The sequence below is a fragment of the Rhipicephalus sanguineus genome, chromosome 8, assembly GCF_013339695.2.
Source record: "Rhipicephalus sanguineus isolate Rsan-2018 chromosome 8, BIME_Rsan_1.4, whole genome shotgun sequence".
Classification (NCBI taxonomy): domain Eukaryota; kingdom Metazoa; phylum Arthropoda; class Arachnida; order Ixodida; family Ixodidae; genus Rhipicephalus; species Rhipicephalus sanguineus.
The window spans coordinates 24623854-24640341 of NC_051183.1; the positions used below are offsets into that span (position 1 = coordinate 24623854).

Consider the following 16488-nt stretch of genomic DNA (forward strand, 5'->3'; position numbering starts at 1 on the left):
AACAGGAACACTACGCGCGTCGTGTGTTCCCTCTAGCCTGGTCGTTAATTCTCACAGGGCGAGCGGGGAACGCGGCAACGCCACCGAGACTCAAGGCCAGGGGGCTGCCTCTGTGACGTAGCCGGGATGGGGCCGACGGAAGCGTGGGAACGCTTCAACAGAAGTCCCTATATAATTTATTCAGACACTCTTAGGGCCCCGGAGAGCATTACGGAGGGCAATAGTTGTGCGCTTGGCTGACGTTTTTTGCGGCTACACGTGTAATATACTGAATAAAATTAGGAAGGAAAAGACAAAAGAGACCACTCATATTTACACCCATCGGCGTTTTATTCATTTATTTGTTAGAGTTTGCAGCTTCTGCTTCTTAGTCTTGTTGTCCGGGTCCGACACTTTGTTGTTTAATCCGCGGCAAAATTTCTTGAGCTGAATGTTCGTGCTGGACTACAATATATATTTGAGCACCACTTCACTTGCGTGTCCCTTTTCACAGACGTAGAAATCTGAAGGCTCCTCGTCGCTGAGCAGTTGCAGTGTTAGATCCGTGGCCACTTGACGTTGGTTTTGAACTTTAAGAAATTCGGCACAATTGGAAAGCTTTTCCACAACAACGTAATTATGAGCCACCGCATTCACAGCTGGCATTGCTGGGTAAACGAGCCCTCCCCTGTCAATTTTTTGACAAGACTGTACATGTGATTTTCGGGAGAAACTGCGACAGTCTTGTCAATTTTGAGGAGCTCTGTGCATTTGTCGCATTTTAACCTCTTCACAGCGATGTGCACCGAGTAACCAGCAACATAGGTAACCACTGGAATGACATCCTTCAGTTTTGATAGCGCCTCCTGGGTCACAACAACGTTGAATTTTCCACTTGGCACTGCTGCCTGCGTTTGGAGCTCTTCCCAATTTTGATTTTGGTCGTTGTCGATTGCGGACGCCGTGCTGATTTGTGGTAGTGTGCTTTGCAGTCGTAACTTGTTCTCGCACTCGTAAATCTGTCTTACGGACAAATGATACTGCGAGCCAGCCAGTGGTCGGTAACAACCAAAACGGTCTTCCAGAAGGTCTGTTTGGAACTTCCCAAGAAGCACAAAGGACATCTTGAGCTCCTCAAAGCAATATGCACATATTTCAATGAACACCCCAGTCGTATGAATAAGAGCCACAGGTGTCTCATTAGACAACTTACAGGCATCCGCTCTCCTTTCCTTCCACTCCTCCAACCAGTCCAAAAAATCGTTCAAGAAGGAAACCTTGGGGTCGAATGGAGAAGGGTAGACGGGCTTTTGCAAGTCATCCCTTAGTCTCAGTCCTTTGAAGGAGTCTTTACGTTGACAACTTTCCACCATCTCACTATTACATCAGTGAAACTGGCGGTTTCTTCGTAGTGCTTCAGGCTGTGCTGGGCTCCAATGACTCGAAGTGCATTCGGTCCGGACTCGCTGAATACCTGCAAAGCAGGTTTAACATTCTGTTTTTCGATGTCTGTTGGAGAAACAGCTTTTCTTGACAAAGTATAGCCGTACCGGAGTAACTGCTCACTCTCTAAATTATATGCGTCTTTCACTGTCTAGAAATACGCATACTGCATGCGCCGCTGCCCCGCTGTGCTTGGTTCGAACTGAGGGAACCAGAAACACTGGTCATTTTGTTTTAACCAGTTGTGTCGCACGCACTTCAGTAAATGCATTGGGTCGATGACAAAGAACAATGGCCTGTGGGGATCTGATGGGTGCGGAAAGCCGAAATCATTTGCCAGTGATTTTTTTTAAACGGCTTGAGGGGCCTTGCTCACCAAGTACTTAAACGGCACCATTGCGCTTCGATTCACGGCGTTGGTGTCGGTCACTACACACATCACTTTTTATCCAATTTTTTCTAAGCCGCGAATGACATCTCCTAAAATGTTGTGCAGAAGTTCTCCATTAGCCTTTTGAACGGGAACAATGTGCGCTACCTCCTTAAACTTGCACATGAGGCTGTGAAATACAAATGCACTATTTGCTGCTTCTGCGTTGTTCAACGCGATACCAGCGATGTTGCCTCCCTTATAGTAAAAAAATGGCTTTAGATGAATTTCGTCTACCATCACAGTCACGTAGCGTTGCTGCTCATTCAACTCGGATATATTCTTGGCCATGTAGCGGAGGGATGTATTGTCTTGATGCTCTAGTTGTGGGTTCATTCCGAAAGACGAACATATTGACCGAATGGTTCTTGGGTGTGGCACGATGATGCTTCCGTGACTGCGCATGTACTTGTACGCGTGAGGCGATATAGAAATAGTATGCAGCAGTACACCATAAATTCTACGGAGTAGCGCCGCCGTTCTTTTTTTGTTGACATTAACTTCACTTCCTCAGCGAGCAGTTGAATGGTCGGGGTGTTATCGTTTTCTTGTGCTGTGGATAGTTCGATCAGAAGAGAGGCGACAGTCTCGAAGATGTCTGTGGTTGAGTTTTCAGAGCTTGACCTCTGGGCACTGTCGAACCCCTCGACTCCTTCCAGCAACTCCAGTAGCCGTCGTTTGCTGTCGATCGTGGACGGAACTACCATTTTGGACCCGAGCCGCTTCACTGATCCTTTTGCGACGTTTACTGCAAGAGTTAGGTCGGTTTTTACGACAACAGAGTACTCAAACCAAGGAGCGTCATCGTTAAAATGTGAGCTAAAATGACGTGGTCATTGCATTCGATGACATGCCAAAATGTCAGCTTCTTGCCTCGAACGAAGTTTGCGACATCTTTCAAATCGCAAAGCTTATCTGCTTCGTCCTATTTTATGGCTGTGAGAATTGACTCGGCGAGCACTTTCTCAAGATAAGCGGCCTCTAAGCGCATTCACTTGCTCTCTGGGTCCTCTCTTCTAGAGCTTTCTGTAGACAGGTAGCTTGGGCAGGAAGTGTGAGTGCGGACGCCAACACCGCGGGACATACACCCGAGTGAGAGATGCTTCGCATCTAAAAAAAAGAGAAAAAAGGATAGTTGGGTTGTGGCGCGCGCGTGACGCTGTATCCTGCCGTAAATGAGCATACAGAGGAGCCGCTGCTTTTCGTGGTAACTTTTAACGATTGGACAGGATGTAAACGTCGGCTACAACAAATTTTCGTATGGCACTGAATGGTATTAAAATTCCAAATGATGAAATAAGCGATCTTTGTTTTCGAAGAAAGTAATGCATAGATGAGTGTTGGTGACCTGATCACCAACAATATTTTCCGTGGGTTCGAGGCTCCTCAAGGAAACGCGCAAAACAAGGACGCTCGCGTTTTCTTTAAAAAAACGATGGTGTGACCTAGAGTCACTGTATATGCTACCTTTAGGTAGCAGAGTTGCGCATAGGTCTGGCTAGCAACCACAGCTATGCGGCGAAGCTGCACTCTCTTTTTGCAGGCGACATTCCCACCGTGTCGCCGATCGACATGCTTGGCGTGTCGAAGACCGGTGATTAACTTTACCGTCGATGACTAGTGTCAATACAGTTCGCTGCGGCGGCGGCGTCAAAAAATGCAAAAATTGACCCGAGCGTCAGCTTCTCCACAACGCATGGTTGCTCGCGGCTTTTGGAAGGCAGATGCGCAACTCTGCTACCTAAAGATGGGATATACAGTAACTCTAGTACAGTGTTCTAGAAGGTTTGTAGTGGCAAGAGCGAAGCGGGCACCCGTGGGAGCCGCTGTGATCAAAAAAGCTGCTGTCCGCGTGTGGCGCTGCTGTCGCTAGCCCGAGGAGAAAACGAGACGCAACACGTGCAAAGGTCTGCTTGGCGCAGCTCGACCCGCGAGTGGCCGCTGTAGTGCATATTTGCGTTGCGGTGATTCTTTTTTTTTTTAATCATATTTTGTGCACTCGGAGTCAATGAGGCTCCCTTTATACTATTGGATAAGTAAAAGAAAGCCGGACACGCATTGCTTCACTCCGGGTTGCCGTACAGGCTACCCCGGCCATCGCGTAGAAAACGGACGAACCATTTCGTTGTTTTCGGTGCCAAAATAGGAAGACCGCTGGAAGGATTGGGAGCGCAACCTCAAACGGAAGGACAAACCTCTAGCCGAGACATCTGCGGTGCGCGAAAAGAACTTTGCTGCCCATTTTGTTATTCGCGATTACGTACATGTTATCAGCGGTAACGAAGTGCGAATCCCCCAGGCGGGCGTGCTCTTGCAGCAGGTGCGGTGCCAACGCTCTTACCCGACCTACCTGCATACCTTTCAAAAGTACTTGTGAAGCCAAGACCGTAGAGAAACCATCGCGGTGTTCCCTCGTCTGAATCGGCCGAGAAAGTACGGTTGTCTCGCCGCGATGAGCAGGAAGCGAGCTTGGTCGAAGACCAAAATTTCGAGCCGAACGCGAGGGCCTTCGAAAACGACGAAGTGAATTCTCTCGTACCAGGTGATCTGCAGGCCCTGGCCCACTCACCATATGTTCCAAGGCTGTGGACGATGCTTATCACACCAAACCTAGATGTCCTGGTGTTTGCCACGACACGCACAAGAAAGGAGCCTTTTGGTATTTTTCATGAGAAAGCGATGAGCTTCACCTTAGATCAGCAGATTGACGTTGTGGCAAGCTGCTATTTTAATGGTACTGAGAAGTACGGAAAAATTTCCTTCTTGAAGCAAGAAATATTTTTCAAGTAATAGAATTTGCATTGTATGCTTTGTGCAGGTGCAATGAGTAGAGACACTTATGAAGACATTGCTCACAACCTGAATGAAAAAAATGAAACGCACGCTAAAGAGACCTAAACTGTGCCGCAAGGAAAGCCAAAGCGCGAACGCCCTCTGGCTCTTTTCTTTATTTTCATCTGCCTTGAATTTTTGCTCACGCGGCCAAAGTCGCCGCCGCTGACATCGGAATTTCTGCGAAACGAGCTCTTTAACGCTACTGCGTTAAAGTTATTTGATTTGTCAAATCATCACACACTTTGTGGCTATTCGCAACAGCGTGTTCTTTCATAAGTACTATTTCCTTCATAAATAAAGTGCGTGATTTGTACATGGTTTCTTTTGCGCAAGTAACGGGGAAAAAATCATGTGAATATATTGTTTTCAAGTTTTAAAGTGAACCACGCTGACGCGCGCCTTGCAGGACCTCAATAAAGTTTTGCAACCAACCACCACAAATGATCGGTAAATTACTCCTGTAGTTCACTTTGCTGAGAAGAACAAAATAAAAAGCCTTCGGCAGTGCTGAAACTGTCACCCGGAAACTAAATGGTTTTCACAAGCGATGCATCAGTAGAAAAAAGAAAAGTTTGCGGCGTTGTACCACGCAATACTCGTTTCCCCGCAGCAGCACCTCGCGGTAGCTACTGCTGCGCCACCGGCGGCGGCAGCTTTTTGAGCCTCACGAGAAGCTCCTCGCTTTTGCCACTACAAAGATATTCTAGTTCACTGTAACTCTAGTGCGACCCGTCTTGTGGCGCCACAGCGGCAACAGGCTCAACTAGGCGGCTCTCGCCGCTTTCGGGGCACGCAGCAGGCCGCCGTTTTTTTTTTTTTTCGAGCGGCCGTTTTCTTTTTTATTGAGCGGCCACGGTGCTGGCTTCACTTTTGCCGGTAAGGCATTACGAGAGCTTCCACTTCAAGGGTTTGTCAAAAGCCTCCTCGGATTGTCCTAGCCATACAGTACTCCGCTGTAAAAGAACCCTGAACAACACGGCTAACAGGTGCTGATGGCAATAAAAATGGATCACAGAAGCTGAAAACAGGTATACTCTCAAGGGGAAAAGATTAGGCACAAATGACGGGTTGCCGAAGCGGCAAGATTGCGACACGCTGCGCTCCTTTTCCACAGCACGCCGATATCGAGAGTGCCAAGCACATTCCATTTTCCAAAGCAGGGGTGGCCGGCGGAAAGCATTCCATCAAACAACTTTTTCAGGGCAACCGCAATAATGGTTGCTCGCAACTCCAGCGAAAAAAAAAAAAACGAAAAAAAAGTGTGCATGGCCACATCTGCCGATAAGCAATGAACAAGCGTTCCTTAATATATGGGCTTTCGAATGGGCCAACAGCTGCTTCGGAAAATGGAATGTGCTTGGCAATCTCGCTATCGGCGTGCTCGTGAGCAACGGCGCCGTGTGTCGCGATTTCGCGGCTCCGGCCACCGGGTACTTGTGTTGATATTTTTCCGTTGAGACTGTGCAAGGGAACGCAAGAAATCTGGCAAGCTTATTGCGAACGTGACTCATCAGGAGCACACGCGCACCCATTAGCGCAGTTCCGTGCTCTCGTTTTCACGTACCGAACGTAGACGGAAGAGTGGCTTTAAAGCGAGCCTGTTACTGCATGATTACTTTGCCGCCTATGACATTTTCTTGCCATACGCCAATTATGTTTTCTTTTTTTACTTCCTTGCACAGCCGGAACTGCGTTCTGCACTTTCAGCCAGTTCAAATGTGCCAACCAGCGCTGCGTCGCCGACAACTTCGCGTGCGACGGCCACAACAATTGCGGCGATAACAGCGACGAAAATTGCAGTAAGTTGGAAAGGTGTTTCGGGCGTATAATAAGAAAAAAAAAACAAAACAAAGCATGAGGAACCTCATCTGACATTTTGGGAGTCTAATCGTATGTGAAATAATGGACAAATCGACCCTTAAGTGATAGGCAATCGGAAAGATTAGTGTAGGACAAATGCTTGATAGATAGGAAACAGCCGGCAGTCACCTTTGGTCGTCTTATCAGCAGGTTCCACCAAACGTTACCATGAACGGAACAATCAGTATATATATAGCGCTGTAATCATTGGGTGGAATTGTTGATTACATTTGCAGCGAGCGGACGTAGCCCCCCTGTGAGTTGTAGCCTAGTAGAATAGGGGCACTGAGATCAGACACTGTTCTTCTCGGAGGCGCCTGACGTAAGAAGTAAGAGATGACGCTGTAGAAGCACTCATTGTATGCATATTTCCAACAAGTGTTCCTTAGGTGCTGCCATATTGCCTCTCCGGGCTGTTGTAAATATTCGTGACCCCCAAAAAGTGCGCCGCCGAGGCAGCGACGTCAGCCTTTGTGCTACCATATAGTTGTGCAGAAAGGAGGCGCTCCTTCTCTATGATGGAAAGGTGGCGCGCGCATTAAGGTACTCTAACAGGCTGCACTAAAAACTCACAGGGTCCCTTATGCATTCTCATATGTGGGGGTGCTATCACCCCCTGTAAAGTCGTTCGCGCCGCATGGCGCACGCGCATCTCGCGTATTGGCCGCAGTTGAGTTTCAAGGCCGCCGGGCGAGAGTGGCGCTGTGCTCGCGCGATGTATAGAGTCACTGGAAAAATTTTCCAGTGACTCTAGCGATGTAGACTTAGCGCGGTGGCGCCGGCAGCGCCGCCTGCGGGAGAAGCTAGGTCGGCGGACAGAAAACAGCAGCGAGATTCTTTGGGGTTTCGGTAGCGCCGTGGATGGACGCCTCCTGCGGTGGGTCCGTGGGAGACGATACTGCGGCTCGTTCCCCGCGGGCCCCTCGTAGTGAGTCGATCATTGTATGTATGGGTATTGTATGTCTTATGTTGTCTTGTGTGTGTGCAATGTTTTCCGCGTATTGTATAAGGGGACTGAGCGTGTTCCTACCTGTGTGTCAGATTCGGCAGGCGAGCTCGTCGTATGTAAAGGAAGTGTTATTGAACGTACGCGTGTTGTTGCACGACCGCGTTAACTGTATCCGTGTGTTCCGAGAGCGGCGATATCTATCAGACCCCACACATAAGACGACTCAAAGCGCAAGCCATCTTATTCTTGTTTTTCTTCTCGGTCAATTGTATTGATACTGATCGTGATTGCTGCTGCTGCTGCTACTGTTCCTTGCCGATTAGGTCACGAAGAAAAATAGTAAAAAAACTATGTACGTTAGGAAATACTTCGATATATGCATGCAAGTGAAAAGCACCAGTTCAGGAAAGTATAATGAACAAGTTTCAAGCAGTCTGACGCACCTGCTTGCTTTGTGCTGTGCTTGCAGACTTCGGGAGAAGCTTCTGGCACGACTGGGGCTCTACAGTGGTCCTAGGTGTCGTCGTTCTGGCGTTGAACGTGTGTGCGATTGGGGTGCTGCTGCATGCCAGAAGGTCGTCGCATCCGACGGAGCCAGAGCAACCAGTAAGTGATCGTATTACGGGATTAAACCTGAACGAAATAAACAGCGCTAAAGACGAGGACGAACAGGGAACGACAAACGCAGGCGCTGACTGTCTACTAAAATTTTATTTTATCGCAACAGAATAAATAGAAACTGAGAAAGCAGGATAACATAAAACCATCTCGCTTGCACAAGGTAACAAAAACAGGCAATAACAAAAGAAGTGGCTGCATAGTTATCTGCAATGTATCACCTTTTTGACGTAATAAAGATTGATTGATTGATTGATTGATTGACTGATTGACTGATTGATTGATTGATTGATTGATCGGTTGACTGATTGATTGATTGAGTGATTGATTGATTCATTCATTAATAATAATATCTGGGGTTTAACGTCCCAAAACCACGATATGATTATGAGAGACGCCGTAGTGGAGGGCTCCGGAAATTTCGACCTCCTGGGGGTCTTTAACGTGCACCTAAATCTAAGTGCACAGGCCTCAAACATTTTCGCCTCCATCGAAACTGATTGACTGATTGATTGAGTGATTGATTGATTGATTGATTGATTGATTGATTGATTGATTGATTGATTGATTGATTGATCATGAACAATGCGCAAACCATCCTTCAGATATGATACTTCTGCCTGTGATAAGGCCAGCGAAGGTTGACTGAGGCGCATGTCACCTTTGAGAGACATTAAAAAATTTCCATTATTTCTCTTCTGCGCTAATCAGAGTGCCTGCGCAAGGGTTTGTCGTACCTTTCTCGTCCCCGTATTTCGCGCTGTTTATTTCGTTCACGATGTAAGCACGCCAACTCGCCCAACTCCGTTCTAATGCTATGTGCATGATTAACTCAGAATGTCCATGTTGAAAGCCAAAGTAGAGGTTGGAGCTCATGGCTCGAGACATAAGGCTCTGTAGATGTAATCAAGTGGCTCAGACAGTCTGGCGAAACGTCGGCCAACCTGTAGCGAGCGTGGATAAATTTTGCTCGGTGGGTATGATCAAAATACCTCAAAATACTTTGCAGTTCGCTACTTCACACTAGGCATGTACATAATCGATTACTTGTAAACAATAAGATTTTTCGGGCATTTTTTAAATGTTGCGAACAACTCTTTTATTGTGACTAAGCGAAGATATTCTTGGCACATGAAATTGGAAAGAAAGGAGCGCGAAATTTTTCGATTACAGTTTTTGTAATTCATTAGTTACTTGCGGGATGCGGTAATTGGTAACTATAATCAATTAGATTTCCAATGAAGTAATTGGAATTACAATCGATTACTTTTTTGGTGACGCATAGAAGGTCTGCTCTACATTGACATTTACGTCCATAACATCGTTCAAGCAAGAAAAAATAACTGACACAAGGAACACAACAGGACAACGCGCCACCCTCGACTGACCAGTCCACTTGGGCGGGAATATAACGTATTTGTTGAATTCTGACCCTCTGACCGGATGCGGCATGGTCATGAAACAACATCTGATTTGCCGTTCACTTTTGACACTGGCATCGCCGACATTTCTGTATTATTTATTTTCTCCTTTTCCTTCTCTCCCTCTTTCCTTTAGGAGGAAAGTGTAGTGGAAGAAGACACATGCTGTCCTGTGCATTTTCTTCTTTATCTCTTGAGAAACAACACGTTCCGGCCGAGCATCCCGGAGAGGTGCCAGCACTGTTGCGCAGTCTTACCGTGCGCGCGGATATAAGCCTGGAATAATAGATAAATATCAGAATATATTGCGGTATATTAAATTGCGAACGTAATCATCAAGGCAACCGCAGCGTTGTAGACTCCCTGAGCCGGTCGAAAGCTCGATCAAGTAAAGCGTCCTAGAGTGGAACCTGTACCACTTGCAGCACAGGTTCCAAATCGACAGACATTTTCATCGTAAGCGCGCTGTATGATTGGCCAGCTGTCTTCGCAAATGATACGTCTGGAACCAGGATTAGCTGAAATTGTCCTTAAAGAATATTCATAAAATCCATTTTTGTGTTTATAGGGGCCGAGGTTCCTGATTGGGACTTTTTCGCCCCGTTTCCTTCTTCTGCCTTTTCTAACACAGGTAGTTTCTATCGTTTGCTTTTCAGCCGATCTGCGTCGTTCAGCAACCCGACGGCACATTGAGGAACGCGAACGCCATGCCTCCCACTCCTTACCCCGCCGCTGGCCCCGCACCCGACGGCTCGCAGCCGCAGCCTCAAACGATGAGGGACTTCCCGGGTGTCACGGGGATACCCGTCAACCTGGAGACTGGCCGCCAGGTGCGCTATCAGGCGCCACCGGCCGAGCTCGCCAACGTAGACTATCCTCGCAGCGCCCCCGTCAACCCGATAGTCATGAGCATGCCGAACACCTCCGCGCCTTCGCTACCCGACGCCTTCGGCGAGGCACAGCCGAACTTCATCAGCGCCGTACCCAACGAGCGACAGACTCCGCCACCGGGATTCGCCGGTCTTCAACAGCCGTTCCACGCCGCTAACGCGCAGATGCCTCCGAGGCAGAGGATGCCCCTGTTCCAGCACAGCCACCCGCCGCTCAGCCTGTACGACCAGCCGGATCCGTTGCGCCCTTTCGGTGTCTTCGGCATGGGTGGGGGACCTTTCGGGCTAAGCCCATTCGGTGGAGGTCCTATCAACCTCGGTGGGCCAATGGGAATGCCGTTCGGCGGACCTGTTGGACCTTTTCCTCCTCGGATGCCGACGTTCATCATAATCGAGACTGGGGACGACGACGACGACTCGCAGTTGCAGGATTCGTTGTTCATGCCTGACACGCGCGGCGGCCTCCCACCATCTAGCGCAAGTTCTTTGAACCAGGACCCGGTGTTTCCGACACTCCTGCTTCAGCAAAGACAGCAGGAAAGGGAGCAGCAGCGGCAGCGGCGAGCAGAGGAAGAAGAACGCCGAGGTGGCAGGCGGCGTTCCAAGCACCGTCGTCACAGAAGGACCGCTGGTAACGCGAGCCTTTCGACAGTCGTTGGCGACAGCGGGTCTCAAGATGTCATCCAGGAAAGCAAGGAGGAACAAAAGGAAGCCGAAAAACAGGAACACCAGGAAGGGAAGGATTCGCTGAGAGATCCTGCAGCGACGGGGGCCATCGCACAGCCCACACCGCCACCGAAGCCTGAAAACAAGAAGGACGTCGATGAGGACGCCGCGGCCCCAGCTGCCGAGAAGATGGTCATGCGCATCGACCACATAGAGACGCTAACGACAGCTGCGGCAGCTCTGCAAAAGGTGGGAATGTTCGGGCGTCACATAAGCGATCCGTTGGGCAAAGAATGCGTTGCGCCTGACCCTCTGGTCATGAGGCGTACCAAGTCTCAGTGGGACACTCCACTCCAGTCTAACCACGAGCAGAACAAGGTCGACCGCGACCAGCTGCCATCGGTGTCGACTTACGATTCCGACAGCGTGAGGTCAAGCTCGTCGACCTCGGACAGTGAGACGACGACGACGACGGTCACGACGACGACGGCGACCACGACCACGGAGACTGCTGAAGTGTGCCAGGGGACGACCACGCAGGTGCAGAAGTTTTGCGAGGACAGCAATCTTAACTACTTGAGACCCACTGTTGCGCTGGAGGACGTTACGGCGCTCGACAACGCTCAAAAACGTGACAGAGACATCTGACAAAAAGGGGGCAAGAAAGAAACGGGAGTATTAGTTGCATGCACTTAACAGCCGTAGTTCTCAGCGTGAGAAAATTCAAGTAACCTTGTTCGAATACGTTTTCACGGGGATTACTAGTGGATATCGAAACGTGTATTTTAGAATATACTGACGATGTTCACGAAGGCGAGGAAAGCTGCTTCAACGGAGCACAATTCCACCTTCACACCGCTTTCCTCCTCACATCAGTAGTGCGTAGGGGCTGCTAGTTTTTCCCGTTCAATATTTCCAGCGGTAACGACGTCAGTGCGAAATTCTGCAGTTATATAACTTGTTCCATGTGTAGCTGTTTTAGTGTCGGCTGATTCGAAATTAACGACTATAACGTAATGATCCTTCGAGGTTTAATAACTTTCGGAACAGTATGATACATAGATTCCAGCAATGTCAATTACATCATCGCTCTCAGTGATTCTGTGGCCGCACATTGTTCCAGCTGCACCACGTTCCTGCCTATCAAGACCAGCGTCGTTATCCATGGCGACAATTGTATGTATCGTTGATTATCGCGGTAAATTTTGGCAGAAGACTTGCCACACTGTGCAGCTGCCGACGACGCATTGATCAGAGACGGCGCAAACTCTCGCAGCACACCGCACGCCTTTTATCTGAGATTGACTCATAAAGTGCGGCGAAGCGCACACTATTGCTGTTTCGCTAGCAGTTCCTTGGAGGAGCTTAAGATGAGCGACGTAATATGAACACTTTGGATATGTGCTTTACGAACGGAAAGAATTAAAATTTAATTCGCTTTCTACTTCCATAAGTGAAACTGCGACAGAACCTGGAGGCATATTGACGTTTGATAGGATCTTTGCTGTGTGAGCCACCATTTGTTAAAGGGGTACTGGCACAAAATTTCGCGGCCGAGATAACCTGCTGGATTGATTCCCGTGTATGTGCGCGTACCATCTGCAAAATATCGACAGCGAATAAAGCTTGGAAGGTATTTTATATGAATTTTGAAGTTCGCGAGCGCGATCCAGCATTAGACCGCACCTAGTGCATTGACACCCTCGGAGGTGACCCGAGGTGACCCCCCTACTTCCCCTACGTAACCGTTGCAGCCGGTACAAGTTACGATGACGTCGTAGCCGCCATTTCTGTTTTGACGCGCTTCCCGACGAATCGCTCCTCGCCAGCGGGTCAAACCTGAAGTGATTCGCCACGTCGAAAATTCCTTCGATCCCCGCCGCAAGAAAATCGTCGCCATCAGACGACGATGAGCCCGACGACGACAGACCGCGCGGAAATGCGTCACAGTTCTGTGTGCTCACGTGACCGAGCGTTTCACTCGCTAGGTGGTGATAGTTGCACCCGGCGGCTTGCTCTGTCAAACCGAAACTGAGGCTGTGTCGGTAATGAGGAGCTTGTAATTAATTATCTGTAGCGCGCTGCAGCAAACGATGTGCCATGTTATGACTAACAGGCCCCCAGAAACACATTGCAGCAAAAAAACGCGGGGCGAAAATTTTTGTGTCAGGACTCCTTTAAGGAAGTTTCATAATCGAAACATTTTGCTGAGATAGGAAGGGAATTCTTGTTCGCAATATAGCAACACGGACGAAGGAAAAAAACACGGACAAGCGTACAGTCGCAGCTGAATTTTTTTCCCCGATGCTTCGCTTCGTAATCCCTTAAGCATGCGCACAATACAACAAAAGAGCTTACAAGATGTGAACCACGCCTCATTACACCCTATCAGCTAGAAAAGCAGACCGATTTTCAAAAAGAGACAATGAGGGAACGCTGATACATCGGTCTCCAAATTTCTTGATGTACAGTCGTCAGCAAGCTTAAAGGGGTACTGAGACGAAAATTTTCAGTTGTCGTTTTTTGCGTCAAATGAAAGGCCAAGCCCTCAAGGGTATAGATAAAGTAGTGCTAAGCGCGAGTGCACCTTGAAAAAAGTCAGTTTTGCCGCAACGGCGAAGCAATGAATGCGATAGCAATAAATTTGAATGTAACGCGAAGAGCTGAATCAGCTCGAAAGCGGCAGCGCGTCGCTCGAGCCCAAAGGACGCAAAAACGAACGCACACATGACGAGCGTGAACTATCATGCGTCACAGCTCGGCACTTGAAGCGCACTGCTCAAACATAAAGCAGGATGCACGAAACGAACGAACAGGAACACACAGGACGAGCGCGAACTGTCACAGTTGTTACTCATTTCTGTTTGAACAGCACCCCAATGGACAACGAATATCCTGACGACGTCCGAAGAAGAGCCTAACGTCCGCGTCCCAGAACGGCGGTTCACGGGGCGTGCAGCGGACGTCGCGTTTTGGATGTCCAAAAAAGGTCTTCCGACAGACGTCCAAGAATATATAGCACGTGGACGTTTTCAATAATCCAGGCGTGGATATCAAGAGGACGTCGACAGGAGATGGCCGTGCGGACATTTCAAAGCTGTTTGGATGCAAACCGCTACACGCTAGTTCATCTGACAATGCGTGAAACTGATTTTGCAACATATGGAAACCGCCGCTAATTTTTATCTTTCGGAAAATATGTGATTAAGGAAATAATTCATGGATAATTGTGCGAGCATGTATGCATTGCATTCGTGGCATTTCTCGCGATTATTTACGTGCTTAGGAGAAAGGTGAATGGGTGACGCACATACGTAAACGTCACTGCAATTTCTTCCCACGAAACACAAAACCTCTAAAAAACGTCTTAGTTTACGAGAAGACCAAAAATGTATTCATTTTTTAAATATAGCATTAATTCGCCCCTCAAATGTACTTGCATACTCTTTATTAGCATTTTCAACAGTTTCAACTGTTAGAGTCGCGCGACTGATAACAGTAGTAAAACCGGCAAAACGCAGGCTAGTGTGCCTCGATGTGTGCGCGCGCATAACGCAGGCACGCACGCAGCAGAGCCGTATTGGCCTCTAGGCCCACCACTGGAAACGCCGGCGCCACCGTCGGCGTGACGTGCTTGGCAGGATCATGTGGTCTCAGCGGCCGCGTCGGCTGCTTGTGGAGCACTGCCGCGTGCTTTGAAAACGAGTTTCAAGTCCCACATGCGCTGCGGTCTGTTCAAATTCGAAAGTTTTCTCTCATTTTCTACTCAATTGAAACCATTGTAATAGAGTGGCTGCCTCCGAAGGCGACGAACATGGGGCTCTACCGCTCGGTGCCGCAGTGCCGCGCTTACGCAAAGGAGCCCAGTGTCAGCCTGCACTGGTAACCGTGGGACAAGAAACAGCGTGAAGCATGGGTTGTAAAGCTAAGAACCGGCAAGTAGCCATCCGCTACGAGTCTTGTGTGTAACAAGCACTTCCGCGACGAAGACTTTTGCTACTGCGTCGGGCCTGCGATGTTCGGTGAGTAGCAGACAGCGCGCACTGAGACGATGGCTCGCGCGCGCTTCCCGCCGGCAAATGATGCTTATCTGCCACAGGATGGTAAAAGCGCTACCTTTTACCACGTGCGATGCCATCTCAGAGCCCTACAATGCGACCTCTGGATCTTCGACCCCGTGCTCAGCGTCCACAAAATCGGCTGCAGATGCGCAAGTCATTGTTTAGATACGTTGAGTAAAAAACGCGCAGGGTCCCTTATGCATTCGTTAAAGATGACTAGAAGGCGAAAGCCATCTTCTTCTTGTCAGTCGATGTACTGATTCTCCCGCGCCCCCCTCCAAAAGCGTTCTGCACCTAACGCGGTTTTGCACGGCCTCCGTGACCGATCACGGAGGCAATGCAAATCGACCATGACGTGTGAATATGTCATCATGTGACGTCACATTACGTGATGTCATAATGACGCTACATATTTTGGCGATCTGTGACGTCATGATGACGTCATATGGTGACACCATCACGTGATGATTATTTTTTGCATCACCGACGCGGGACGCCGACGGGCAACCTTCCCATTTGATGAGGCATGCATTCCTTCATAAGCTACATAAATTTTGCATTGCCTCCGTGATCTGCCCACCGGCCAACCTCATGTATTTTCTTGGAGCCTCATTTATTTACGTGGGAAAGATGCCACCCTGTTGGCGTTAGACACGACACTGCTGCCAAAATTGCTGGGGTACTCGCCAAATAATTACTATCCTGTTTTGCGGCTGCTGGTTGCTGCAATACCTTCTATTTTATTCACCGCTATTTCAAGTTCATGTGTGTCCTAATTCACAGCCGACGTTTGCAGAACAAGTCCGGCAAACGTTACTGTATTTTCTTTCTTTTCCAAGGCGTCGCATGTTATAGTATATATGCTCGGTCTCGTAGACTGGTTCTCCTTCCACCAGCAATCTCGAAGTGGTGAAGCTTTGGTCTATGAATTTGTTGATGACAGAGAGCGGCAAGTTCACTGGAATGCAAACGGAACGATAATTAAGGAGCATTAAAAAAAGGCGTCGCCTTTGCTCACGTTTTGTGTGAGCACCAAACGAAACGAATGCGCTGAATAAAGAAACAGAAGCAGCGGCATTTGCCCGCTGAGAAGACCGATCAATACGCAGTGCGAGACAACTTGTCAAATGACATTGAAACGTACCCGAATTTAGACCGAAAAAGAAAAAAAAACACTGAATCGTCGGGACGGCATATCACAAAGTTGTCATGCGCACCGAAGCCGCAGTTGTAAGGAAATTGTTTTTCAACTGCTCTGATAGCGTCCGCGCAACAGTAGTTGTTTGTTTACTCACAAATTCTCATATTTTGTGGCCTAAAGTTCACAGCGCGGTGC

At 48.6% G+C, this 16488-nt stretch overlaps 1 protein-coding gene and 1 long non-coding RNA gene across 2 annotated transcripts in view; one reads left to right on the forward strand and one right to left on the reverse strand.

Annotated features, from left to right (window-relative positions):
* Positions 1–308: 308 nt before the first annotated feature.
* On the reverse strand, positions 309–2894 carry LOC125759717 (uncharacterized). The gene is made up of 2 exons (XR_007417351.1): positions 628–2894; positions 309–551 (listed from the first exon to the last, which is right to left on the reverse strand). It is a non-coding gene; the product is annotated as an uncharacterized LOC125759717 (long non-coding RNA).
* A 3580-nt stretch (positions 2895–6474) lies between these two features.
* LOC119401565 (uncharacterized) overlaps positions 6475–16488 on the forward strand; it is a 77988-nt gene continuing 67974 nt past the window's right edge. The window contains exons 1-2 of the mRNA XM_037668465.2: positions 6475–6486; positions 7966–8102. Coding sequence (XP_037524393.1) covers positions 8062–8102 — 41 coding nt within the window. The 5' untranslated portion in view covers positions 6475–6486; positions 7966–8061. The remainder of the gene's footprint in view (positions 6487–7965; positions 8103–16488) is intronic.